General features: G+C 34.0%; 2 protein-coding genes across 20 annotated transcripts; one reads left to right on the top strand and one right to left on the bottom strand.

Annotated features, from left to right (window-relative positions):
- Nucleotides 1–1,397: 1,397 nt before the first annotated feature.
- Nucleotides 1,398–8,246, top strand: LOC110651185 (disease resistance protein RGA2-like). Of its 19 annotated transcripts, none has more exons than XM_058133853.1 (7): nucleotides 1,405–1,801; nucleotides 2,340–2,401; nucleotides 2,542–2,655; nucleotides 6,605–6,917; nucleotides 7,455–7,512; nucleotides 7,658–7,770; nucleotides 7,877–8,246. In XM_058133853.1, exons 4-7 carry the CDS (start codon nucleotides 6,615–6,617, stop codon nucleotides 7,898–7,900), a joined length of 498 nt encoding a protein of 165 aa, XP_057989836.1. In that variant the 5' UTR covers nucleotides 1,405–1,801; nucleotides 2,340–2,401; nucleotides 2,542–2,655; nucleotides 6,605–6,614; the 3' UTR covers nucleotides 7,901–8,246. The 19 variants fall into 19 exon arrangements, 11 of the variants coding, with proteins under 11 accessions (XP_057989828.1, XP_057989829.1, XP_057989830.1 ...); XR_009143147.1 differs by adding an exon at nucleotides 7,204–7,317 and having other exon boundaries at nucleotides 1,406–1,801; nucleotides 7,451–7,512; nucleotides 7,656–8,246; XR_009143149.1 differs by adding an exon at nucleotides 7,204–7,317 and having other exon boundaries at nucleotides 1,406–1,801; nucleotides 7,656–8,246.
- Nucleotides 8,247–17,621: 9,375 nt separating this feature from the next.
- LOC110655165 (uncharacterized) lies at nucleotides 17,622–21,659 on the bottom strand. The gene is made up of 8 exons (XM_058134756.1): nucleotides 21,473–21,659; nucleotides 20,714–21,392; nucleotides 19,962–20,203; nucleotides 19,310–19,630; nucleotides 18,909–19,214; nucleotides 18,060–18,172; nucleotides 17,822–17,960; nucleotides 17,622–17,761 (listed from the first exon to the last, which is right to left on the bottom strand). Exons 1-8 carry the CDS (start codon nucleotides 21,657–21,659, stop codon nucleotides 17,622–17,624), a joined length of 2,127 nt encoding a protein of 708 aa, XP_057990739.1.
- Between the last annotated feature and the right edge of the window lie 5,151 nt (nucleotides 21,660–26,810).

A 26,810-nucleotide genomic window follows, 5' to 3' on the forward strand; every position in this document is an offset into this window, starting at 1 on the left:
TTATAAAGTGAATTTTCACGCAACTTTGGTCCCTCTCTAATAGTAACTTCCCATCAACCACTTGTTTGTACTATCACATCAACCTCTCAATGGTAACTTTTAGTTTTCCGTTGTGTTTCCACTATATTAAAAATCATAGTGCCTTATATTATTTATTTAATAAATATTAGATTTAAGTATTTATTGCTTTAATTGTCTCATAAAAAAAATGTTAGTGCCAGGTGGATTTCAATGTCATGCTTAATTGTAAAAAACTTACGTGTCCATATGGTACTGGGCACCGTCACATCAACCGCTTGCTTATTTCTCAATATGCCACTATAGCTATAAGCTCATAAATAACAATATTAAAATTTATTTATTTAGTTTTTTCATTTACATATATTGAACTGAGACAAATAAGACCATGGATTTCAAATCTTCATCCGTATAATTTACGTTTTACTAAAAAACGGACATTTAGTTTAATTATTTAAATCGATAATATGTATATAAATATAATAAAATTAATCTTCAAAAATAAATTTATTTAAAGTTGATAAGTAATATTTTATTATATTTTTTTATATATTTATTAATTTTACTCATATTTTATTATTATCATTATTTAATATGTGATTTTTTAATTCCTTAATACCAAATATTTTTATTCCTTTTTTTATTAACAATAATTAATATGTACATATTAAATATTAATTTTAATATCTGTTTGGTATTGAGATTGAAGGTTTAAATTATTTTTTCTGAATAAAAATATAATTTTAAATATTATTAAAAAAATTATTTTATAATTTTAATATTTTTATAATTAAAATTTATTAAATTTAATTTTATATTATTTTTTAATATTTTTAAATTAATATATTTAAAAGAGTAATTTTCTTATCAGTAATTTAAATAGTATTACCAAACAGACTTTTAATATTTTTACTAATCAATATGGGACTTTTTAGGAAAATAAGCTCGGCTCATATATATATATATATATATATATATATATATATATATATATATATATATATATATATATATATATAACTCATTAGTCTTAACATTACCATTAATTAATATAGGACTTTTTAACTCTAATATAAACTTTTTGTGCTAAACTTTTTGATTTGTTGATTTAGATTAAAAAGTTTAATTTTTTTAATTTAGTTAAAAATTAATAAGCTCAATTTCTTATTTTTTGAATTAAATTGAGTTTAAATTAAATCTTTTAAATTAATTTGAATAGGAATTTGAAAATGAATTCAATTGAACATCCCAAACAAGTATACGGTGAAATTAAACCTTTAGAAAAAAAATGGAATAAAGTTGATATTTCAACACTGTTTGGTCCTTTGAAATAAGCTGTAAACAGTGCCTTCCCAAACGGAAAATTTTATGCATGACGGTTATCAGAGTATATTCTGTCTACCTCTCCATGATATACGGTGCTTATTTATAGAATCCTACTTTTCGACTCACTCCTCTCATCTTTGCCAGAAAAGAGGCCATGGCTCACATGATATTCAGCTTCATGGTGGATGCAACTCTGTCCTCGGTGTTTTCACTTATCATATATGAAATCATCCTTGCTTGGAATCTCAATGATGACTCTAAATGCCTTCAAGATTCCCTCACCATGATTCATGCTGTGCTTCGAGATGCAGACTTACGACAAACCAGGAGAGAACCTGTGAGGCTTTGGCTGAAGAAGCTCAGAGATGTAGCTTATGAGGGTGAAGCCGTGTTAAATAAGTTGCGGATCGACGATATTCGACAAAGGGTTGAGATGCTAGACCAATCAGGAACAGAGGTAAGCAACTTTTTTTCATTCTCCAAAGCCATTCGTTTTGTTAAAAGGTTTGCATTTCACGTCAAAATGGCCCACGAAGTTAAGAATATAAATGAATCGCTGAATAAGATTAAGAATGAAGCTATATGGGCTTTGTACTTCAACGTTAATGTTTAATGCAGAATTAATTTTGAATATTTTTTATGTATTTGTTAGTTGGCAAGTCTTGAATTAGCCATATGTTAGTTTCCTACTTTCTGGCATTTTTAATAAGGTTGTTTCATGAATATTTTGTTAGTGCTGTAGTTGCAGAAGATACTGTTGCAGACTTGTTTGCAGAAGATACTGTTGCAGATCTGTTTTCAATTCTTCGGACTTGTAAAATTGTCTTAAAGTTTCATGCACACTTGAAGATACTGTGGACTGCTATTATTATATCCAAATTGCTCTTGCACTCACTTAAACCATCTCACTTGAAAAATCACTTCATGTTTATTGTTTCAGCACTAAATTTGCTTGCTTCATTTAAACTCACTTTTTTGGTGATTTCCTTCGCAAGGTAGCTATGGAACTTCATGAAGAGAATGTTGGGAGATAGTCCTCCATATAGTGCTTCATGAGGTAATTTATATAACTGGATACCAAACTAATATAATAAAAGAAATTAAAATGACTGCTTTCCTTCAAGGAGATTAGGATTATTAATGGGGATAATTTAAAATTCTTGTATGATCAATTCTGATAATCTTACTATTTATTAGAGACTGCCAGATGCAAGATTATGCCAGATGCACAGCTGCATCATTTTCTCTGCAAATTTCTGCTTTTATTCGAGCCAACTGGGGGAGAAAAATATCATTCAACTGAGTAGAAAGGTAAGTGAGACATTCTATTTTATTTCTAAAAGATATTTGAATTTCAGTCATTAGTAAACTATAATTACAATGGTCACAAATGAACTGTTTGTTGTTGTTCTTTCAGCATGTCTCAACTTTGTCCCAACTGAAAGACAAAAAATTTGGGCTTTTGCTAGCTCCTTACGGGATTATGACAGCTAAATTTTGAGTTCAAGCCATAAGACTAAACAGAAATAGAGATAAGTTTATATCACCAACTCAAGCATTGAGTCTCAAGTTCTCGTCACGTTGCCAACATCCTTCCGCTAAAATTGACTAGAGAACCAAGAAGCCTCACTTTGCAATTGGAAGCCATTAGATGGGAGAGAAATACTGAGTTCAAGCTGCAAAAGTAAACATAATTGACTAGACAACTGTTGCTTGTTTAACTTTGTTACTTCCTGCATATTGGTATGAGTTGTAAATTACATATTGCAGTAGATTTCTTTTGTGCTACATTGTGCCGAACAGTTCCCCTTCCTTTTTTTTTTTTTTTTAATTTTAAAGAAACAATAAACTGTTTTTACTTTTGGTTTTTGAAAATCTAAAAACGCGTGTCTTGATTTTCTTATTCTCAATCATTTGTTATTTTCGATAGTTAAATCAACCATAAAATTTTACCTATTTTTTCACAATCAATACATACTACCAATAACTGAGGCCAATTATTAACATTACCCTTTTACAACTCATCAAATTATCACCCATTTGTACCACCGATAAACTTCAGATCAAATTGATTGTAAACTTCACAAACTACCTGATGTTTATATGCATGCCTTCAGGATATACAAACTATATATTAGAAATGGTAGTGATTAGTCTGATTAAGTCAATAATTAAAAGCATATCATTCACTTAATAAGTATTAAATTTAAGTTTTCATTTTTTCAATCCTCTGGTAGAAAAACTTACGTCTCCATATGGTAGTGGGTACCTTCGCATCAACCACTTGCTTATGTCTCAATATGCCAACATCATCTGAACAGTTTCCCTTCCTTTTTTTTTTTTTTAATATTTATTTTAAAGAAACAATAAACTATTTTTTCTTTTGGTTTTTTGAAAAAGGAAAAACGCTTTTTTTTGATTTTCTTATTCTCAATCATTTGTTATTTGTCCATTTCGATAGGTTAATCAACTATGAAATTTTACCTATTTTTTCACAATCAATACATACTGCCAATATTTGAGACCAATCATTAACATTGGCCCTTTAGAACTCATCAAATTATCACCCATTTGTACCACCGATAAACTTCAGATCATATTGATTGTAAACTTCACAAACTACCCTCCCCATTCTGATGTTTACATGCATGCCTTCAAGATATCCAAACCATATATTGTTTCCTTCATACTAACTAGATTTCATTAGGTACTTCGCCAGAAGCTGATCTGAATATATCTAGGTGAATCAGACATAATAAAAAATAATTCACAATTTGATCTATCCAACGAAAAAAAAAAAAAAAAGAAAAAAAAAATATATATATATGTAATGAAAACATTATCATTAATGTTTTAACCACAATTAAAAAGATTTTCTCTCCATATGGAAAAAATATTTTTTATTGTATTTGTTCTATATATACGTGTCTTTCTAACTGGAATACTCAACAAAATTTGGCTAGAGGAATTTTACGTAGTATGAAACTGAAGTTTTTAAGTATTTTTATAATACAAATTAAATTTAAAGGATAATTATGAAATAATTTTAAATTTGAAGAACAATGAATGAAATTAAATCGTTATTTTGTCATTGAGCTTAAACTTCATTGATGTGGAGTTATGAAGTGAATTTTCATACAACTTTGGTCCATCTCTGATAGAAACCTCACATCAACCACTTGTTGTGTCTCTCCATTGTGGGGTAACAGTGAGGATCTTACAAAGAAAAGCAGATCTTTTAGTCTGCCGTTGTGTTTCCACTGTGTTGAAAATGCTAGTGCCGTTGTGTTTCAGTGTCATGCTTAATTATGAAAAACTTACATCTCCACATGGTATTGGGTACCTTCACATCAGCCACTTGCTTATGTCTCAATATGCAACAATAGCCATAAGCTCACAAAGAACAATATTAAAATTTATTTATTTCATTTACATATATTGAACTAAGACAAATGAGACCATGGCCTTCAAATCTTCATCCGTATAGTTTAATTATTTAAATCGATAACATTTATATAAATATAATAAAGTTGACCCTCAAAAATAAATTTATTTAAATGTGATAAGTGATACTCTATTATATTTTTTTTTTCCTATTTTTCAATTTTACTCACATTTTATTATTGTCACTATTTAACATGTGAATTTTTAGTTTTTTAATACTTAACATTTTTGTTCATTTTTATCATTAACAATAATTAATATGTATATATTATATTTTAGTCTTAGGATTACAACTAATCAATATATGACTTTTTAGGAGAATAAGCTCAGCTTTATATATATATATATATATATTTTAATTATGGTGAAATGACACACATATATATAATTCATTAGCCTTATTAATGCCACTTATTAATATATGACATTTTAGTTTATTAATGCTTGACATAAAAATTTAAATGAAATTAATATATATTTATATTTATGAATTTTAATTAAAAAAATACATTTTTATAATTAATAATAATAATAGTAATGATAAATATTTATATTTTAATATTAATTATAATTAATATGTATATATTAAATAAATTTATTAGTCTTATTATTGCCACTAATTAATTAATATGTGACACTTTAATTTCTTACTACTTAACATATAAAAGTTCTGATAAAAAAAACATAAAAAAGTTTAAATGAAAATAATTTTTATCTATATTTATAAATTATAATCGTAAAAAATGTACATTTTTATCAAAAATAATAATTAATCTATATATATATATATTAAATAAAAATTTATTAATCTTATTATTACTAATGATCAATATGTGACTTTAAGAGGATAAGTTTTTGTTCTCATATATATATATATATTAAATAAAACTCATTAACTTTATTATTGCCACTAATTAATATATGACTTTTAACTCTAACATAATGAGTCAATACTTTTCAACTATTTATAATTTCTTTTAAATTTACGTTGATTCATTGACTGAAAATTCTTTTTCGTAATGAATTTGAACATTTCCTTCTAAGAATTTGGCTATTTTAGTTATTAAGCTGATCTTCCACGCACGTAAAAGGACTTATGGGGTCTCCCTCTCGTTAGTAGAGACTAACTAGAGCTAGAGCTGCCTTGGTTTACTTCAATGAAAGAAAGCATAGCACTTAATCTGATCTAATATCCAATTCCTCTATCTAATAATAATCATTAAAAAGGCTTAATGCTCGATTTCACCTATTTTGTTGGACGTGTTTAATTTAACACTTTTTAACTTTTTATCCTAATTGGCCAATAAATTTTAATCTAAGTTCAATTTAACTCAAAAATTAAACTTTTTGCTCTAAACTTTTTGATTTGTTGGTCTAGATTAAAAATTAAGAAGTTCAATTTTTTGATTTAGTTCAAAAATTAAGAGGTTCAATTTCTTATTTTTTGCATTAAATTGAGTTTAAATTAAAATTTTTAGATTAATTTGAATAGAAATTTGAAAATAAACTCAATTGAACATCCAAAATAAGTACGCGGTGAAATTAAACCTCTAGGGGAAATAAAGTTGATATTTCAGTGCAGTTTGGTCCTTTGAAAGAAGCTGTAAACAGTGCCTGCCAAACGGAAAATTTTATGCACAACGGCTATAATATGTTCGTTCATCATCTGAACTCTTAAGTAAATTCTATCAAAATTAATGATGAGAGTATATTCTGTCTACCTCTCCATGACTTGCGGTGCTTATTTATAGACTCACTCCTCCATATAGTAAATCCTATGTAACACTTTTCGACTCACTCCTCTCATCTTTGCCAGAAAAGGGGCCATGGCTCCCAAGATATTCAGTCTCCTGGTGGATGCAACTCTGTCCTGGGTGCTTTCACTCATCATATATCAAATCATCCTTGCTTGGAATCTCAATGACGACTCGAAGGGCCTTCAAGATTCTCTCACCATGATTCGTGCTGTGCTTCAAGATGCAGACGAACAACAACACAGGAGAGAACCTGTGAGGCTTTGGCTGAAGAAGCTCAAAGATGTAGCTTATGAGGGTGAAGCCGTGTTAAATAAGTTAAAGAACGACGATATTCGACAAATGGTTGAGATGCTAGACCAATCAGGAACAGAGGTAAGCAACTTTTTTTCATTCTCCAAAGCCATTCGTTTTGTTAAAAGGTTTGCATTTCATGTCAAAATGGCCCACGAAGTTAAGAATATAAATGAATCGCTGAATAAGATTAAGAATGAAGCTATATGGGCTTTGTACTTCAATGTTAATGTTTAATGCAGAATTAATTTTGAATATTTTTGATGTATTTGTTAGTTGGCAAGTCTTGAATTAGCCTCATGTTGGTTTTCTACTTTCTAGCATTTCGAATAACTTTGTTTCATGAATATTTTTTTAAGTGCTGTAGGTGCAGAAGATACTGTTGCAGACTTGTGTGTAGAAGTTGCAGATCTGTTTCCAACTCTTAGGGCTTGTAAAATTGTCTTAAAGTTTCATGCGCGCTTGAAGATATTGTGGACTGGTATCTTTATATCCAAATTGCTTTTGCACTCCATTAAACCATCTCCCTTGACAAATCACTTCATGTTTATTGGTTCAGCATTAAATTTGCTTGCTTCATTTCCACTCAATATTTTGGTGATTTCCTTTGCAAGGTAGCTATGGAACTTCATGAAGGGAATGTTGGGAGATAGTCTTCCATATAGTACTTCACGAGGTAATTTACATAACTGGATACCAAACTAATATAAGAAAAGAAATCAAAATGACTGCATTCATTCAAGGATATTAGGATTACTAATGGGGATAATTTAAAATTCTTGCATGTGGCTCAATTCTGATAATATTACTATTTATTAGAGACTGCGAGATGCAAGATTATGCCAGACGCACAGCTGCATTATTTTCTCTGCAAATTTCTGCTTTTATTCATGCCAATTGGAAAAGAAAAAAAATCATTCAACTGAGAAGAAAGGTAAGTGAGACATTCTATTTTATTTCCAAAAGATATTTGAATTTCGGTCATTAGTAAACTCTAATTACAATGGTCACAGATGAACTGTTTGTTGTTCTGCTTTCAGCATGTCTCAACTTTGTCCCACTGATAGACAAAAAATTTAGCCTTTTGTTAGCTCCTTCTGGGATTATGACTGCTAAATTTTGAGTTAAAGCAATAAGACTAAACAGAAATAGAGATAAGTTTGCATCACCAACTCGAGCTTTGAGTCTCAAGTTCTCATCACGGTGCCAACATCCTTCCGCTAAAATCGACTAGAGAACCAAGAAGCCTCACTTTGCAATTGGAAGCCATTAGATGGAAGAGCAATACTGAGTTCAAGCTGCAATAGTAAACATAATTGACCAGACAACTGTGGCTTGTTTAACTTTTTTACTTCCTGCATATTGGTATGAGTTGTAAATTACATATTGCAGTAGATTTCTTTCGTGCTACATTGAGACTGAACTCCGTTTCACAGACTGTAAGAAAGAACAAGGAAATGAAATGAAATGAAATGAAATGAGACAGTGAAACACTTTGTTTTTGGGTCCTCTAGAAACTGCCCCCAACAGCTAAAATTGATCCTAAGTAAGGTAATTAGACTTTAGTTTGTGTGAGACCTAAGGTCCAATAGGCCATTCATGTTTAAAGTGACAATGGAACAGGCCAGGGTAATTGAACTTCGGCCTGTGACAAATGTGAGACCTGAGGCCCAACAAATTCAGGTATGTTTAGCAAGTGACAACTGAATCTGAACCTGACCAGTTTCCCTTCTTCATGGACACTCCTGAGAAGGAAACAGTGAAACAAGATTGGTGGCCTGCTTCACAGATTCGGTCAGGAACAAGAACAAAGGAAACAGAGATCAATAGACTCAATGGCCTAATATCCTCATATCATGGCATGCGGTATCCTCGAATTGATTTTTTTTTTTTTTTACTTGAAGAAATGACTGTCATCTTCAGAAGGGCCAGATTATTTATCATCAGACGTAATTCTGAAATTGAGAAACCTCAACCCTCGTTTGCTTCTCATCCTTTTTTTTTCTTTGTTAAATATTAAATCAATCAAACCATTGTTGAAATTTTAATATATAAGTCAGTTCTGATGTTTTGGCCCAAAGTGATGTTTTGTGCTACAACTTCCAGGACTGAATTAAATTTCAAGAACCAAGAAAAACCTTTTAGCACTATCTTTTATCATATCTGTAATTCCCTTTCCTTTGTTGGACCTTGGTTTTGACTCATTAGAAATTGAATACATTTCAAGATCATCAACGTCATACAAATGAAACAGAAATTTTAAAAAGAAGAACAACTGTAAGATGATATTTGCTTTCTGAGGGAGATTTATTTATGAAACTAAAAATAGAAAAAGAAAAAATGACTTCATCTAAGGGGTTTGTTAGGAGATTGCAAGATGCGAGTTACATCTGCAGTACTTTTTCATCAAACAAAACAAGGATTTGTCCCTTCTGGAAGATTAGAAGCTCTTGATATTATACTACTAAGGCCTTTCCTTAGACCAATGATAACTAGTAATAAGTTTGATTTAACAGCTCTAGTTTTGAAATCAGGATATTTTAGTCGTGGTTGCTCACGTTTATGGTGATTTCTTTCAAGAAGGTTGCACCAACTTGTTTTTGGAACCTCAGGATGAGAAAATGTTGGAAGGCAGTCCTCTACTATAAAACATTTTGAGGTATTATATGTCACTAGAGTCCTAAATTTATATGTTTATAGGACCGCTAGTGGATCTATTTTAAGTTTCTGTTATTTAGAATGAGTCTGATGATCTTAACATTTGCTTAAGAAAATGCAAGATAATTTTGGGTGCACAGATGATATCCTCTGGAGTTTTCTGTATTCATTAGACATAGCTAGCAAAACCAAAAATATCCTGATGCTGGACATTAACAGGGATCAGATCAATAATCAGAAGCGCTGTTTCTTTTGCTTTCATCAGGACTCTTTGCCATCATGAAGTCTTGGAGATTATGGCCAGTAATTAGCTCTGGACTGTGTCTGGTAATAAAATTTCGAGTTCAATCAGTAATAGCAAATACATTTGTGATATTTTTGCTTGTACAATTGGAGCTTTGAGCTGAAACAGACAGAAGGACCAACTGTCCTTGCTTTGCAATCAGAACCATTAGAAGATGGAACAGAACTTATTGACAGTGCATAACTTCCTATTGCAGTCTGCTATGTATCTTGATAGCCATTGGATTCAAAAAAGCTCGTTTCAGTTGTCCACATTCATTAGTCTGCAATGTATCTTGATAAAAGTCATGGTAAATTATTATGTGCTTTCTCTTTTTAATGGGTCCAACTGCTACGTTGGAAAAGCATGCTCAATATCATGATTACTGTTGTTTTGACATTTAGCTTAAAGTTTAAAAAAAAAAATTCATATTGACACTGCCTTCAATAAACCACTTGCTTATGTCTCCTTATTTATGCAGACAAGTTGATAAGGAAAAGCAGATTCCTTACCTTCATCATGTTGAAAATTCTATTTTTTTTTTCCTACCCCATTTTTGTTACTGCTATGCGCATAAATTTAAGGTGTATATATAATTATGCAATTACACAATATAAAAAAGTTAACATGATTTAATCATACGGTATATATTCATGAATAAGATGAAAGGAAAAAAAAATTTACTACAATAAAAACTCATCTCACAAATCTAAAGACTAATTAGAATCAACTCAGGTCAATTAATTCTCCCAAATTAAGTATTCAATATTATTGTAAAGAATATGAGCATTTCTCATGTTAATCTTCCACATATGTTGCTCATTAACTATAGAATAAATTGCGGGTTAGGATACTGGGAAAATAGGGTTCATATTTAACATAGCTTGGTCGCTTTTAAATATAAAGTAAATTTGGATATCATATTTTTATCTCTTAAAAATTGTAATAGTGGATAATTTTGCTTGTACAATTGGAGCTTTGAGCTGAAGACTGACAGAAGGAACAACTGTGCTTGCTTTGCAATATGAACCATTAGAAGATGGAAGTGGACTTACTGATAGCGCACGAGTGGCATTAGTCTGCTATGTGTCTTGGTAAAATATTATATGCTTTCTCATTTTAAAGGGTAACTACTACTTTGGAAAAGCATATATATGCTTTCACTTTGCTTAAAGTAAAGGGAGTAATCAATATCATGATTACTGTTAATTTGTCATTCAGCTTAAAGTTCATATTCATATGGAATTATAAAATGAATTTTTATATTGAGCATTGCTAAGTATGCGCAATTGAGATGATACAATTCAATTATATTAAAATGGTATTTGAAGTTCGTAACAATTGAATTTTGCAGCACCATTAAATTAAGAAAACATTGTCAGTAGATTAATTATCAATTTTGAAAAACATTCCTTCTAGAAAAGATCATGCCCACCACGATTTTGAGTACAGATGGGCTCTAAAGAATTTTGAGGACCTGTCGACGGAGAAATAATATGGAATCTCAGCTTCCATTCGCGGAAAATGATAAGTATATTATTTTTTGTGACAATTTTTTTTTTATTACAATGTTAAATTACTGATAATTGTTTTTAATTATCGTAGTTTCAAAAATGAAAAATTGACTTCATTGGGTCCACCAACACTGTGCTTCCAAGCTTGGACGAAAGTGGATTAAATCATCCTTAACACTATTATCATCTTCTTTTGTTTTAGAGTTCAAGTCCAATTAGAATTAATAAGTATAATTAATTTAGGAAGTATAATTAGTTTAGGAAGTTTAGTAAAATTTAAATTATGAAATTTAATAATTAGAGTCATAAAAAGATTAGATTTTAGTGTCTTATATATATGAATAGTTAGTTGGCTATTACATGGAAGGTATTGCAGAGAGCCCATAAAGTGGTAAGATGTGTTGAATTCAGTGAGTTTTATTTGAGTAATTTTGAGGGTGAGAAAAATAATTAGTGGTTGTAATTATTTTTCCTTAATAGTGAATTTGTTTGGTGGAATAGGCTTACGCCGAACCACATTAAATTTTGTTTTCTTTATTTTGTGTAGGTGTGGTTTTTTTACAACAAGTAGTATCAGAGCCTGGTTCGAGATGTCAAAGATGGCGTGCACAAAATTTGAGGTGGAGTCGTTCGATGGAAAAAATAATTTAAGTTTATGGCAAAGCACCGTGAAAGATGTCCTTGTACAACAAGGATTAATTAAAGCATTGAACGAGAAGAAACCAGCGACCATGAAAGATAATGGTTGGGAGGAGCTTCAACAAATGACTGTGAGTACGATTAGATTGACGTTAGCCCCAGACGTGAAGTACAATATCTTGGAGAAGACCTCGCCTGTTGTTTTTATGGAAGAAATTGGAGAGTCTATACATGTCAAAATCACTCACAAATCATTTGTACTTGAAGGAGTTATACCAACTCAAAATAGATTAAAGTACTGATGTGAGGGATCATCTTAATATTTTTAACAAATTAATTACCCAATTAGCTAGTATTGGTGTAAAGGTTGATGAAGAAAATAAAGCCTCTTGCTTTTAACCTCTCTCCCATACTCTTATAAAAACTTGGTAACAGCTCTAACAGTTGGGAAAGAGATTTTGAAGGTGGAAGAGGTTACCGCAGTTATCTTGGATAATGAGAAGTTCAAAAAGACAGGTAGTAGCAATGAGGGTGGAGCTTTTGTTACTAGTTTTAATTGTGGTAGAAGCAATTCACGTGGAAATAATTGGAGAAGGAATAGTAGATCGAGTTCAAAACCACGAGTAGACCATGAAGATAGAGAATGTTACTATTGTCATGAGAAGGGCCACATTCAATACCATTGTATGAAGATGAATGAAGATCTTATAGAATTTAAATAATTCAAAAGGAGTTGAGGAAAAGACAAAAGAAGAAACTGTTGCAATTGCAATGGATGATGATATTTATAGTGAATGTTTGAATGTGGATGATGATAAGGAAAAGGTAAAAAATCAATTACAAGATGAGTGGTTAATGAATTCTGCTTGCCCATTCCATATTTGCTCAAACAATGAGTGGTTTGATGTGATTGAAGAAAAGAAAGGAGAAAAAGTGAAGTTAGCCAATGGGAACAAGATAGAAGTTGAAGGTATTGGAAGAGTGAAAATCAAGCTGCATAGTGATCAAGTAAAAGTGTTTGATGAAGTGAGATATATTCATAAATTTGAAAGGAACTTAATTTTCTTGGGTAAATTGGATTCTTTGGGTTATAGGTGTTCAATTCATTGTGGAGTCATGAGAGTTAACCGATGTGCTCTTGTGATCATGAAGGGTGAGAAGATTAGTACAAAGAATCTCTATAAATTGGGATGAAGCACATTGATTGGAAGAATGCAAGTGAAAGCAAGAGGCAACATCAACAATCAAGAGTGCAAGGAAGTATCTAAGAGAAAATTGACTTTTGCAGAAATTGTGAAGGCTAATTCCATTTGACTTAGAGGTGGAGATTGTTAGAGTCTGAGTCCAAGTCCAATTGGAATTAGGAAGTATAATTAATTTAGGAAGTATAATTAGTTTAGGAAGTTTAGTAGAATTTAAATTATAAAGTTTAATAATTAGAGTCCTAAAAGGACTAGATTTTAGTGGCCTATATATATGAATAGTTGGTTGGCCATTATATGGAATGTATTGCAGAGAGCCCATAAAGTGGAGAGGTGTGTTGAATTCCGTGAGTTTTATTTGAGTGATTTTAAGGGTGAGAAAAGTAATTAGTGGTTGTAATTATTTTTTGTTGATAGTGAATGTATTTGGTGGAGTAGGCTTACGCCGAACCACGTTAAATTTTATATTCTTTATTTTGTGTGGGTGTGGTTTTTTTATAATAAGAGGGTGAACCACGTAAATATTAGTGTTTTGAATGTTTACTTTGTTTCTTTTCTGTTTACACGCTTCCGCGATCCATAACATTCTGCTGTTTAAAGTTTATTTCAACTCACTCCTCTCTGATCTTTGTAAGAAAGAAACAATGGTAAAATCTTTTTGACAACAAAATATGGGTTTGTGTTTCTGATAACTTTAATGAACAAAAAATTTTGGGAGAAATGTTGCAAACTTTCAATGTAAATGCGGGTGGAGTGACCAACATGGGTGCAATACTTAAAGAGCTTGAAAAGCAGTTGGAGGGGAGAAAGTTTCTACTTGTTCTTGATGACTCTTGGAATGGGAGGAATGAGGTATAAAATAGGTGGGATGATTTTAAGACTCGTTTGGAAAGTATTAGCAAAAACAATGGCAATGTTGTTGTTGTCACGACTCGTAGCGAGGAAGTGGCATCAATAGTGGAGACTTCTACTAATCATAGGCATACGGTAAATTTGTTGTCTGATGATGAATGTTGGTCCATTATGAAGGAAAGGACATTTGGAAGTGAAGCAACATCAATCCCCTCAAACTTAGAAGGCATTGGAAAGGAGATTGCAAAAAAATGTAGAGGGGTGCCATTAGCTACAAAAGTTTTAGGTGGGACGATGGGTTTTAGAAGGGATGAGAAAGCATGGTTGTCAATTCAAAATAATAATGTTTTGAATGCATCATATAAGAAGGAAAATGTTGAGTCTAAACTAAAATTGAGTTGTGATCACTTGCCTTCAAATTTGAAGCAATGTTTTGCATACTGTTCAATGTTTTCGAAAGATTTCGAGTTTGAAAAGGAAGAATTAATTTGGCTTTGGATGGTTGAAGGTTTTGTTGTGCCATCTAGTGAAGATGAGGGCAACAAGTATTTTAATGCCTTACTTCAAAATTCATTTTTCCAAGATGTGATGAGGGATGAATATGGGAATACTGGAAAGTGCAAAATGCATGATCTTGTGCATGATCTTGCATTATCGCTTTCAAAGTATGAAACATTGACTTTGAAAAATTGTTCAACTAGTGATGATTTATCTTTCGCTCGTCGTTTATATGTGGATTGTCAAAATGCAATAACTTCACTGGCATTTCCAAAAGGTGGTTCTAAGAAGCTACGTAGTTTATACATGAATGGTATTGTGTTTGATGGGTGTTGGAAGTTGAAAAGCTTGTGCACTCGAAAATTGAAAGGTTCTAATGTCGAAGAGGTGCCATTTTCTATCGGCAAGTTGAAACATTAGAGATATCTTGACTGTGAGAATTTGAGATTGGAAGGAATAATTGCCTTACTTTTTATTAATGAATAATTAACATATTCATAGTGTACAACAAGAGAGATTAATTACAAGTATAAGACTAAGTATAAGATCCACATAATATGGCATTTGAATATATCTAACACCCCCCCCCCCCCCTCAAGCTAAGCCAGTGTGGAACGAAGACGTAGCTTCCACACTGGCTTAGCTTGTCAAAATGTTGCTGAAACAGATGCCGTGCTAATGGTTTGGTCATGATGTCGGTAATCTAATCACCACTTCGAATAAACTTGATTTGTATTATGCCAAGCTTGACTTGCTCACGAACAAAATGATAATCTAGTTCAATATGTTTAGTTTAAGCATGAAACACTAGATTAGAGCTAAGATAAATTGCTCCTATGTTATCACACCACATATGCGCAGAACCCATAGGTGGACAGCCAAATTCACGCAGCAAATAGGTGACCCATAGAACCTCAGCCGTGGTATTGGTAATTGACTTGTACTCACTTTCAGTAGAGGATCTAGAGATAGTGGGTTGCTTCTTTGATGTCCATGATATTAAATTGCGCCCCAAATAAATTAAGTACCCATTGGTAGAGCGTTGATCATCAGGGCAGCCTACCCAATCACTATCCGCACTGAAGTTGCATGGTAGATTGCTTGGTGATGTGCAAACCCACATGAGGTGTGCCATTTATATAAAGCAGGAGCCGTTTGGCTGCTTGCCAGTGCACATCAGTTGTACAGTGAAGAAATTGGGCCAGTTTGTTGACGCTGAAAGCTATGTCAGGATGAGTCAAAGTCATGTATTGTAAAGCTCCCACAATTTGCCGATACTACTCCAGGTTAGGCAATGGTATACCCTGTGTTTTGCTAAGTGGAGGAGAAGCAGCCATGGGAGTAACGCATGGCTTGGAATCTTGCATTTTTGTCTCTTTTAACAAATCCACAACATATTTACTTTGAGTAAGAAGAAGATCATCACCAATTTTCTTGACTTAAATACCCAGAAAGTAATGTAATGAGCCAAGATCATGGATTGGAAACATGTCTTTGATTTTGTTGAGAAACCACTGTAGCTTGTTTTTATCTGAACATGTAACAACGATGTCATCGACATAAACAAGTATGTAAAATGTGAGTGCACCTGAGAGTAGAATGAACAGTGATGTATCGGCTTTAGAAGCGACAAATCTGAGGCCTTCTAAAAATTCTGAGAGAGGTTGAAACCATGCTCGTGGAGCTTGTTTTAGTCCATAGAGAGAACGGTGCAGTTTACATACATGATTCAGTTTTGTGACATCTGCATAGCCATGAGGTTGCTCCATATATAATTCAGTGTCAACATGGCCATGTAGAAAGGCATTGGAAATGTCGAGCTGATGAATTGGCCACTGATGAACTGTGGCGATGGAAAGAACTATGCATACAGTGTTGAATTTGACAACAGGGGAGAATGTTTCTTGATAATCAATGCCCGATTGCTGAGTGTACCCTTTTGCAACCAATCGAGCCTTATATCACTCAATACTACCATCGGCATGGGGTTTGATCCTGAAGATCCATTTATTTCCAATTTTATTTTTGTGTGGGGATCGAGGGACCAAGCTCCATGTGTGATTCTGTGCCAATGCATCCAGCTCTCTTTGCATAGCTTCACGCCATTCTACATGTTTGTTTGCTTGCAAAGGTGTTTTAGGTTCCTCCAATAGATAATTAGTTTTTACCTGGGACAAGTAAAATTGTTTTTTGGGTGGATTGGGTCGTAACTCCATGGAATGGGTGCGTGGTTTAGGTGGCGGATTAGAGACATTTATTTTGGGAATTAATGGGCTTGAGGTCTCATGTTCATTTGGGTTTATGGGCTCAAGTTCTTGTGGACTTTGGGTTTTGGGTTCACTAGTGTTGTTGGCTGATGTGTATTTGGTGAAGTCCACAATGAGTGGTAAACCAGGTGTTTGAGTTGGTATTGGATTTGGTGAATGTTGAGGTATTCTGGATAGAATTTGAGGTGATATAGTGGAAGTGGGTGTGTTCTTTGAATGTGAATAGCCAGCTTGAGGAGATTGAGGTGGAGTCAAGGTGATATTCGGATAAGAAGGAGATAAAGTAGGATGGGATGGAGGTGTTCGTACCCGAATCAGATGCAGAGACCAAGTGAGGTTGAACTGTTGTTGTTACCTGAATCCATGGTGACTCTGGGGCCGCCCTTGATGATGTGGATGAAGATGATGTCATGTAGGGAAATTGTGATGAACACCCCCAATATTCAGATTAGAGACATAACATCTAAAGATGGAATTAGATCTTTTAACAACAAATAAGGCAGAATTGATAACCAATCAAGACACAATAGTAATTAGGCTAGAGCACCTTGATTATAAAGATAAAATAAGCAAGTGGTCAATTTGCTTAAGTCTAAGTTCTATTCAAGAAACAAGGAAGAAATCATAGAACTCTCATAATTGACGGCGATGGTCGAAAATCAATGCTCTCTCAATATTTGATATTAGCTATCCCCCATTTGATGTAGAAGACGAATATTTATATGAGTTACAAATAACTAATCTGCCACATGGCATAAAGAAACAAAAATAGAATATTCTAGAGGTTAAGCTCCAAGGTCCAATTGTGTAAAGCTGATCCATTTATCCTCCAAAGGCCCAAGCCCAAGCCCAATCTATTCCTCTTGGCAGCTCTAAAGTTTACTAATCAAGCTTTGCAACTCCCTTGCCCTTCCTCTCGTAATTGGACCCTTGAATAATGGAATTGGCTTTAGTGGTGGCATCTCCTCATCATTCCCTCCTTCTTGAAAAGAATTCGTCCTCGAATTCGGACCTGCATCAATAAAAGGAGAAAGATCAGAAATATTGAATGTAGCACTAACGTCATACTCACCTGGCAATTCAATTTTGTAGGCGTTATTGTTGATCTGTTCTAACACCTTGAATGGACCATCATATCTTGGATGCAATTTCGATTTCTGTTGGTTTGGAAACCGTTCCTTCCTGAAATGTACCCACACCAAGTCACCTGGCTAAAAAAAAAGTACCTTGCAGCCTTTGTTAGCATGAGAAGCATATTGTGCATTTTTCTTTTCAATGTGTACCCTAGCTTGCTCATGTAATTTCTTAACCAATTCAGTCTTTTTCTTACCATCTAGACTATCAATATGATCCATAGGCAATGGTAGCAAGTCTAGTGGTGTGAGTGGATTATATCCATATATAAGCTGAAAAGGTGAAAATCCTGTGGAAGAATGCACAACACGATTATAAGCAAATTCAACAAATGGCAAACAATCTTCCCAAGATTTCAAGTTCTTTTGAATCATAGCACGCAATAGAGTGATTAGTGTCCTATTTACTACCTTAGTTTGTCCATCAGTCTGTGGATGACAAGTAGTAGAAAATAGAAGTTTAGTGCCTAACTTACCCCACAAGACTTTCCAAAAGTGACTTAGGAACTTAACATCTCTATCACTAACTATCGTCCTCAGTATGCCATGCAATTTGCAACCTCCCGAAAGAATAAATCAGCAATATGAGTGGCATCATCAGTTTTATGGCATGGAATAAAATGTGCCATCTTAGAAAATCTATCAACAACCACAAATATGCTGTCATGTTTTCTTTGTGTCCTAGGTAACCCTAATATGAAATCCATGGAAATGTCAGTCCAAGGTTCCTTAGGCATAGGCAATGGTGTATACAACCCATGTAGACTTGGCCTTTTTACATTGCACACAACTAAAACACAAATTTTCAACATCTTTTCTCATCTTAGGCCAAAAGAAATGTTCATGCAAGATGTCCAAAGTTTTTGCCACGCCAAAGTGGCCCATTAAACCCCCACTATGCGATTCCAACACAAGCAAGTCACGTATAGAACACTTAGGCACACAAAGTTTAGTCTCTTTAAACAAGTACCCATCATGTCTATAATATTTTTAGAAATGCACCTTTCTAACAAGCATCATACAAACCAGCAAAGTCATTATCATTAGCATACAAATCTTTCATGAATTCAAACCCAAGCAACTTTACATCAAGTGTAAACAAAAGTGAGTACCTCCTAGAAAGTGCATCAGCATTAACATTTTCCTTTCCTTGCTTATATTTAATCACATATAGAAATGAATCAACAAAAGCAATCCATTTAGCATGCCTTTTACTCAACTTATTTTGACTCTTAAGATGTTTCAATGATTCATGATCAGAATGTATGACAAACTCTTTAGGCCACAAATAATATTGCCAAGTTTCCAAGGCCCTAACAAGTGCATACAATTCTTTATCATAAGTACAGTAATTCAAGGCAGCACCATTCAATTTCTCACTAAAATATGCAATAGGGCATTTCTCTTGCATTAGAACTCACTTATACCTACACCACTAGCATCACATTCAATCTCAAACATTTTATCAAAATCAGGTAAGCTCAACAATGGTGCAGTACATAATTTTTCTTTCAATTCAGTAAATGCATTTTCATGCTTCTTTTTCCATTCAAACACAACATCCTTTTTCATAAGTTCATTCAAAGGAGCAGTAGGCACAAATCTCCTATAGAAACTAGCCAATCCATGAAAACTCCTAACCTCAAATGCATTTTTAGGAGTTGGCCAATCCCTAATAACTATGACCTTTTGCTCATCTCCTTCCACACCTTTGATACTCACAACATAATCAAGAAAGACAACTCTATCTAAGCAAAAAAGAACACTTCTTTATATTAGCATACAATTTTTGAGATCTCAACACATCAAACACATATCTCAAATGATGCAAATGCTCATCCATGTTTTTGCTATAGATCAAGATGTCATCAAAATAAACTACCACAAATTTGTCAATGAATTGTCTAAGCTCATGGTTCATTAATCTCATGAAAGTACTAGGTGCATTGGTTAGCCCAAATGGCATAACCATCTACTCATACAACCCATATTTTGTCTTGAATGCGGTTTTCCATTCATCCCCCTCTTTCATTCTAATCTGATGGTAATCGCTTTTCAAGTTAATCTTTGTAAACACACATGCACCAAACAACTCATCAAGCATATCATCTAATCGAGGAGTGGGATGTCGATACTTTACCATGATTTTGTTGATAGCACGGCAATCTACACACATTCTGAATGTCCCATCCTTCTTTGGTACAAGGAGCACTAGAACCGCACATGGACTCATACTTTCACGCATATAGCCCTTTGCCAAAAGTTTCTCCACTTGCCTTTGTAGTTCTTTTGTCTCCTTAGGATTACTCCTATATGCTGGTCTGTTTGGAATTGGAGCACCCGGAATGAGGTCAATTTGGTGTTCTATCCCCTAAATTGGTGGCAAACCCGAAGGAAGATCATCTGGAAACACATCCTCAAATTCCTGCAACAAAGAAACAGCACCACTAGGCAAGTTTTGGTCAATGTCAGATAAACATAAATTCACCTCCTGGTACATAAGCACATAAAGAGGTCTCCCCCCTTATAAGGCTTCCCTCTCTTCTTTCCTCTCACATACAAACTCATTTTCTTCTCTCTACTCTCCTTTTGCCCCGAGCCCTCACTCTTTTATTTTTCTTTTACTTCTTTTGCTTTCACTCTCCTCTCATTTTTCCTCTCATCAAGCTCGGCCTCTCTCAAATTTTCTCTCCAATCTTTCTTTTCCTCAACTAATTTTAAGATCCTCACTTGGTCTTTATTCACTTGAGATGGTGACATAAGAAGCAAGTTGTAGGTTCGGCCATCTTTCAAAACTATATAAGGTTCGGCCATCTTTCAAAACTATATACTTGTTCTTTTTCCCATCATGAACCACACTTCTATCAAATTGCCATGGACGACCCAACAACAAATGGGTAGCTACCATAGGCACCACATCACAAACTACCTCATTATGGTACTTTCCAATGCTAAAAGGCACTAAAACCTGTTTGATAACTCTCAATTTCCCACAATCATTAAGCCATTGGAGACCATATGGCTTTGGATGCAAAGTGGTAGGCAATCTCAATTTCTCAACTAATAAGCTACTAACAACATTGCAGTAACTACCACTATCCACAATCATACTACATAGTTTCTCATTTACTAAACATCTAGTATGGAAAATCTTGTCCCTTTGCACCTCATCTCCATCACCCAAACTGACTTGTGCACTCAAGGTGCGCATAGTGACAAGGACATTACCATCCATGGGAGCTTGCTCTCCCTCATCAAGATACTCATCACCGCTATCATCATTAGCACTCTCTTTGGCCTTTTCTTCACCACTCTCCCATTCTCCATCTTCTCTAATAAACATCACTCTCCTGTTTGGACACTCATTGGAATAATGCCCCCTTCCCAAACACTTGAAGCATTTCACATCCCTTGCACTATTTTCCACCTTCTTATTTTTCTCTTCTACCTTTCCTTCCATCTTCCTTTTTCCTTTCCACTCCTCCTTCTTCACTTTCAGCACATCTTTTTCTACTTCAGGTGTTCCACTCCAATTCAGTTTCCATGGTGCATTGGAGCCGAATTGTATTATGATTGAGTGTTCCATTTACTTTTGGCAGCCCGCTTCCTCTTTATCTCTTTTTCTGTTTTGATGGCTACTTGCATCATTTGCTCTACCGTTCTACAATTTTGCAAGTCAACCATGTAAGCAATGTCGGGATTCAACCCATTCAAGAACCGAACCATGGTGGCCTCTTCATCCTCCTCTACTTCAGCCCTAATCATGGCAATTTGCATGGCTTTGTAATACTCCTCCACACTCCTACTTCCTTGGGTAAGTTGCTGCAACCTCAACTTCAACTCTCTTCCATAGTGTGGCGGCACAAACCTTTCCCTCAAGATCTCCTTCATTTTGGCCCAAGTAGTCCCTAAAGCCATGTCTTCTCCTCCTTGCAAGTAATTGATCCCACCAAACCAATGCATAATCCTTAAACTCAACTGCTGCCAACTTAACTTTCTTCTCCTCACTATAATTGTGGCACTCAAAAATCATTTCAATTTGTCTCTTCCATTCAATATAGGCTTCAGCATCCTCCTTGCCATGAAAAGGAGGTATTTTTATCTTTATGCTTCCCACATTGGCATCAACTCTCTCATGTTGTATCTCTCTCTCACCATAGTCATCAAATCTAAGTTGTTTTCCTCCTCTCCTACCTCTAACACCTCTCCCCCTTGGTGGTCGAAACCTCCTACCATCAAAGTGATAGTTCCCATACTCAAATGCTTCCTCAAACTCATCATCATACCAATTCAACTCTTTTTGCTGCTCCATCCTAGGTTCTACTCGAATTCCCCTTCCAACTCTACCTCCATCTCCCACATGCAAACCTACTTCCTCTTGCCCATTTTTGTTCTCCCTCTCATTATCCATTATATATTCCATCATCCTATTCACATCAACTCTCAAACCCTTCAACTCATTCAAGTCTCTTCTCATAGTTTGCAATTCTTCATTATGAGTAGCTGTTTGGAGAGAAAGTCTCTCAAATTGTTGTGCCATAGCTTTCTTATAAACCCTTTCATCTTCAAAATTCCTCCTCTCAACTCTACTACTACTACTTGTGTTTTGTTCCATTTTGCTGCAAAGAAAACAAGGTTAGAAAATAAATGGCTCACCCTCTCAAGTGTTTAGCACACAATTAGGCTTTTACCCTTTTATGCACTCACAACTCTTGCCTTTTGCCACTCAAATTCCTTCCTTCGCTTCTTTTAAGAACCCAAACACAAAACAAACAAAACACTCACAAGCTTTATCAAAATATTCAAGAACGAGACGAAACAAAACATAAATAAAAATATGCAATGAAACACAGAATCAAATAAAAGAAGACTTCAAAATTAAAGCAATTAATATAAATGAAAAGATTTTATAGACTGGAAAAACTAACAACCTAAGGATCAAATATCAAGCCAAAATCTCAGAAATCATAGCCAAGTCACACAACTTCACCATAAGATGTAATAATTTAGTTCACCAGTCAAATAAATGAGTTTTTCTTTAAAATTTTGTGGACAAATCTATCTCAAAACTGACTAATTTCTGATAAAATTTCAGAATTTTCTGGGTAGGTTTGCTGTGTAAACTAGAAAATGCCCAGCTTGTGTCAAAATTTTTTGTTTCCAACATAAATGATAGAATTTTGAGCTGAAATTTTATCTGGAGGCTACTAAGATAATATCTAAACAGTGGGAAAATTTTCAAATTTTTCTGGGTGGGCTTACTATGTAAACCAAAAAATGACTGGTTTGTATCAAAAAATTTTGTTTCTAACCTAAATGGTGGAATTTAAGGCTGAAATTTTATTTGGAGGCTACTAAAATGGTATCTAAATAGTGAAAAAATTTTCAGATTTTTCTGGATGGGTTTACTATATAAACCAGAAAATGACCAGTTTGTGTCAAAAAATTTTGTTTCCAACCCAAATGATGGAATTTCAAGCTGAAATTTTATCTGTAGGCTACTGAGATAGTATCTAAATAGTGGGAAAATATTCATATTTTTCTGGATGGGTTTACTATGTGAACCAAAAATTAGTCAGTTTGTGAGTAAAATTTGATTCAATAGCCAAACAGCATCATCTACCCCCCAAAATTGATATGTGACGTCCCAAATACCTCAAAATATCACAGATTAAATTTTAAAATCAGCAGCTAAGTATAACCCCAGAAATCAATGCAAGCAACTTATCACAATCTTCCAATTCCAGCCAAACAGTAACAATCACAAACCAAATACAGCCAAATAGCACATATTTTTGTTCAAACTCAGATTTTAATTCAATCCAACAATCAACATCAATTCCTAATCATCAGATGCATCATCAATAATTTTCTCAAGCTTGATATTCAAATCAAAGAAGTAAAAGATAGCAAGAACAAACAGATTAGCTTTAATGATTACAGCCCCAAGACAAACACACAAAACTCAATTTCAAGCAAAAATCAAATCTAAAACCCAATGTAGAGTGTTCGGCTATAATGTATTAATGTCAGATTTGAATGAAAAATCACTAAGGAAATAAGAAATATTCAGCCAAGCACATGAAAAAAAATTCAGACAGATTTGAAGCTACTACAAAAAATCATAGAAAAATCACTTTAGCCGAATGCTATTATGATGAAAAACAAACAGAATGTGAACAAAGGATTCTAGGTAAAAATTAAAAGAGTAGATCTAAGAATAAATACCTTGTTTGATGCCCAATTGCTCTGATACCAAATGATGAACACCCCCAATATTCAAATTAGAGACATAACATCTAAAGATGGAATTAGATCTTTTAACAACAAACAAGGCAGAATTGATAACCAATCAAGGCACAATAGTAACTAGGCTAGAGCACCTTGATTATAAAGATAAAATAAGCAAGTGGTCAATTTGCTTAAGTCCAAGTTCTATTCAAGAAACAAGAAAGAAATCATAGAACTCTCACAATTGATGGCAATGGCCGAAAATCAATGCTCTATCAATATTTGATATTAGCTATCCCCCATTTGATATAGAAGACAAGTATTTATATGAGTTACAAGTAACTAATCTGCCACATGGCATAAAGAAACAAAAATAGAATATTCTAGAGGTTAGGCTCCAAGGTCCAATTGTGTGAAGCTGATCCATTTATCCTCCAAAAGCCCAAGCCCAAGCCCAATCTATTCCTCTTGGCGGCTCCAAAGTTTATTAATCAAGCTTTACAACTCCCTTGCCCTTTCTCTTGTAATTGAACCCTTGAACAATGGAAGTGGCTCCGGTGGTGGCGTCTCCTCATCAAATTGAGTAGTGATAAACCTAACATGCCGTGTTAAATATATCCTACCAGTGTGTTTATCTAGACATCTATATGCACTATGTGTCAGACTTTGACCAAGATATACATAAGGAGTGGACCTAAAGTGATACTTGTGTGCATTGTAAGGACGTAGTAATGGAAATATGGAACAGCCAAACGGTTTGAACTCTAGAAATTTTGGATTTTTGTGATAGATTAATTGATAAGGAGATTTTTGCTTAAGAACATTTGATGGTAAAATATTAATTGAAATTGTACTGTGTTCCATTGCAAAATTCCAATATTTTAAAGGCATTTCTTTCTGAGAGACCATTTTGTTCATGTGTGTAGGGACACGCAATTCTATGAATAATGCCTGACTGTTTAAAATATTAGTTCAGTTTTTGATACTCTCCCCTCCAATCTGAATGAAAAGCTTGTATTTTAGTTTTGAATTGCCGTTCCACCAATTTTTCAAAATTGAGAAAAATGTCATACACATCACTCTTGTGTTTGAGAAAATAAATCCATGTAAATCGAGTAAAATCATCGATGAATAACACAAAGAAATGATGTCCCATTGATGAAAGTACTGGGGCGAGTCCCCATACATCTGAATGAATAATATGAAAAGGAGTAGTACTAGTATGCTCAACTGAAGCTAATGACAAACGAGAAAGTTTTCCTAAGATGTAACTAGAACAAGGACTAACATTATTTGAAGAAGTTGACAATAAATTGTTATGAACAAGAGACTTAAGTTTTTTAGAATTCGGATGACCAAGAGACTGATGCCACTCATCAAGGGTTGGCACAGATGTTGCCATTGCTGTTTTTGTCATGGACTGGAGCTTGTATAAGCCTGCCTCACTTGGTCCGCGCATCAGAATTTTGTGTGTTTGTTGATCCTTTAGAACAAAATGGTTAGGCCAAAATTCAAAATAATAGTTATTGTCAGTGGTAAACTTTTGAACCGACAGTAAATTCTTAACTATTTGAGGAACACATAAAGCATTTCGCAAGTGAAAATTTTTATCATGAGAATGGAGTGTAGTCATACCAGTGTGAGTGATTGAAAGACCTTGACCATTACCTACATCAAGTTGGTCAGTTCCTGGATATTCATTAACTGTAATGAGTGATTGTATATCAGGAGTTAAGTGAACATTGGCCCCTATATCTAGATACCACGTGATAGGTTGATTCATGGTAGACTGCGGATTGTTATTGGAGTAATTGGCCACGGGTTGCGCAACAAAGGTTTGTTGTTGCATGTTATTGCCTTGATTCCGTGGCTGGTATCTTTGGCGGCAAGTAATAGCAGAATGATTGGACAATCCGCAGATTTGACATGGCCACGTTGACGATGTTTGCCATAATTGTTGTTGCTCTGTTGTTGCTGTGGTGTAAAAGTAGAATTATTAAATCGAAACTGATTGACAGGAGTAGGTGAATTACCTTTTAACACCAGATTAGCAACTGGGTCCAGTGATCCTTTTAGAAGAATTTCATGAGCCACTAATTGACCACAGAGCTCATTAAAAGATACGAGTTCAAGGCGTAGATTGAGTGCTGCGATTAAGCCATGGTATTCTGACCCAATATTGCGATAGATAATCGTACTAAATTTTGCTTGGGAAATTGGGCGTCCAACAGTGCTAAGCTCATCTGTTAGAGCTTTAGCCTTTTGTAAAAATTGAGAAACAGAAAGATCATATTTCTGTAATTCCTGCAATTCAATATGCAGTTGTAGCTGTCAGTTTTGTGAAACTACTCCGAAGGCATTAGTAAGAGCATCCCAGACAGCTTTGGAAGAAGTAAGTCCAATAATATATGGATAAAGCTCCTCTGTGAGAGAAGAAAGTAACTAAGAAAGAAGCATCTGGTCTTTGCGAAACCAATTCTCAAATTCTGGATTAGGTTATTGGATGGAAGGGTCGATTGAAGATGGTACAGTGACTGATGGAGCAGGAAAAGATCCATTAATGAATCCATGGAGGTTTTGATAGTTTAAAAGGGGAATAAATTGTGTCTTCCAGGCTAAAGAATTTTTGGGAGTGAGTTTTACGGCAAAAGAGTGAGTAGATAAAATTTGTGGAAGAGGAAAAGTGGCCATTGTTGG

The sequence above is a fragment of the Hevea brasiliensis genome, chromosome 14, assembly GCF_030052815.1.
Source record: "Hevea brasiliensis isolate MT/VB/25A 57/8 chromosome 14, ASM3005281v1, whole genome shotgun sequence".
NCBI classification, from domain to species: domain Eukaryota; kingdom Viridiplantae; phylum Streptophyta; class Magnoliopsida; order Malpighiales; family Euphorbiaceae; genus Hevea; species Hevea brasiliensis.

Bases quoted from the DNA above. Each gene is read 5' to 3' on its own strand.
- LOC110655165 (XM_058134756.1), bottom strand. From the start codon at position 21,659: ATGCAAATTGCCATGATTAGGGCTGAAGTAGAGGAGGATGAAGAGGCC. The intron at 19,631-19,961 runs GTGTGTTTACAA...TTTTTTGCTTAG, and splicing joins TGATGAGTTGTTTGGTGCAT to ATAGAGTTGTCTTTCTTGAT. The intron at 17,961-18,059 runs GTTAAGAAATTA...CTTTTTTTTTAG, and splicing joins GTAAGAAAAAGACTGAATTG to CCAGGTGACTTGGTGTGGGT.
- LOC110651185 (XM_058133845.1), top strand. From the start codon at position 6,615: ATGGCTCCCAAGATATTCAGTCTCCTGGTGGATGCAACTCTGTCCTGG. The intron at 6,918-7,454 runs GTAAGCAACTTT...TTTGCAAGGTAG, and splicing joins TAGACCAATCAGGAACAGAG to CTATGGAACTTCATGAAGGG. The intron at 7,513-7,657 runs GTAATTTACATA...TATTTATTAGAG, and splicing joins TCCATATAGTACTTCACGAG to ACTGCGAGATGCAAGATTAT.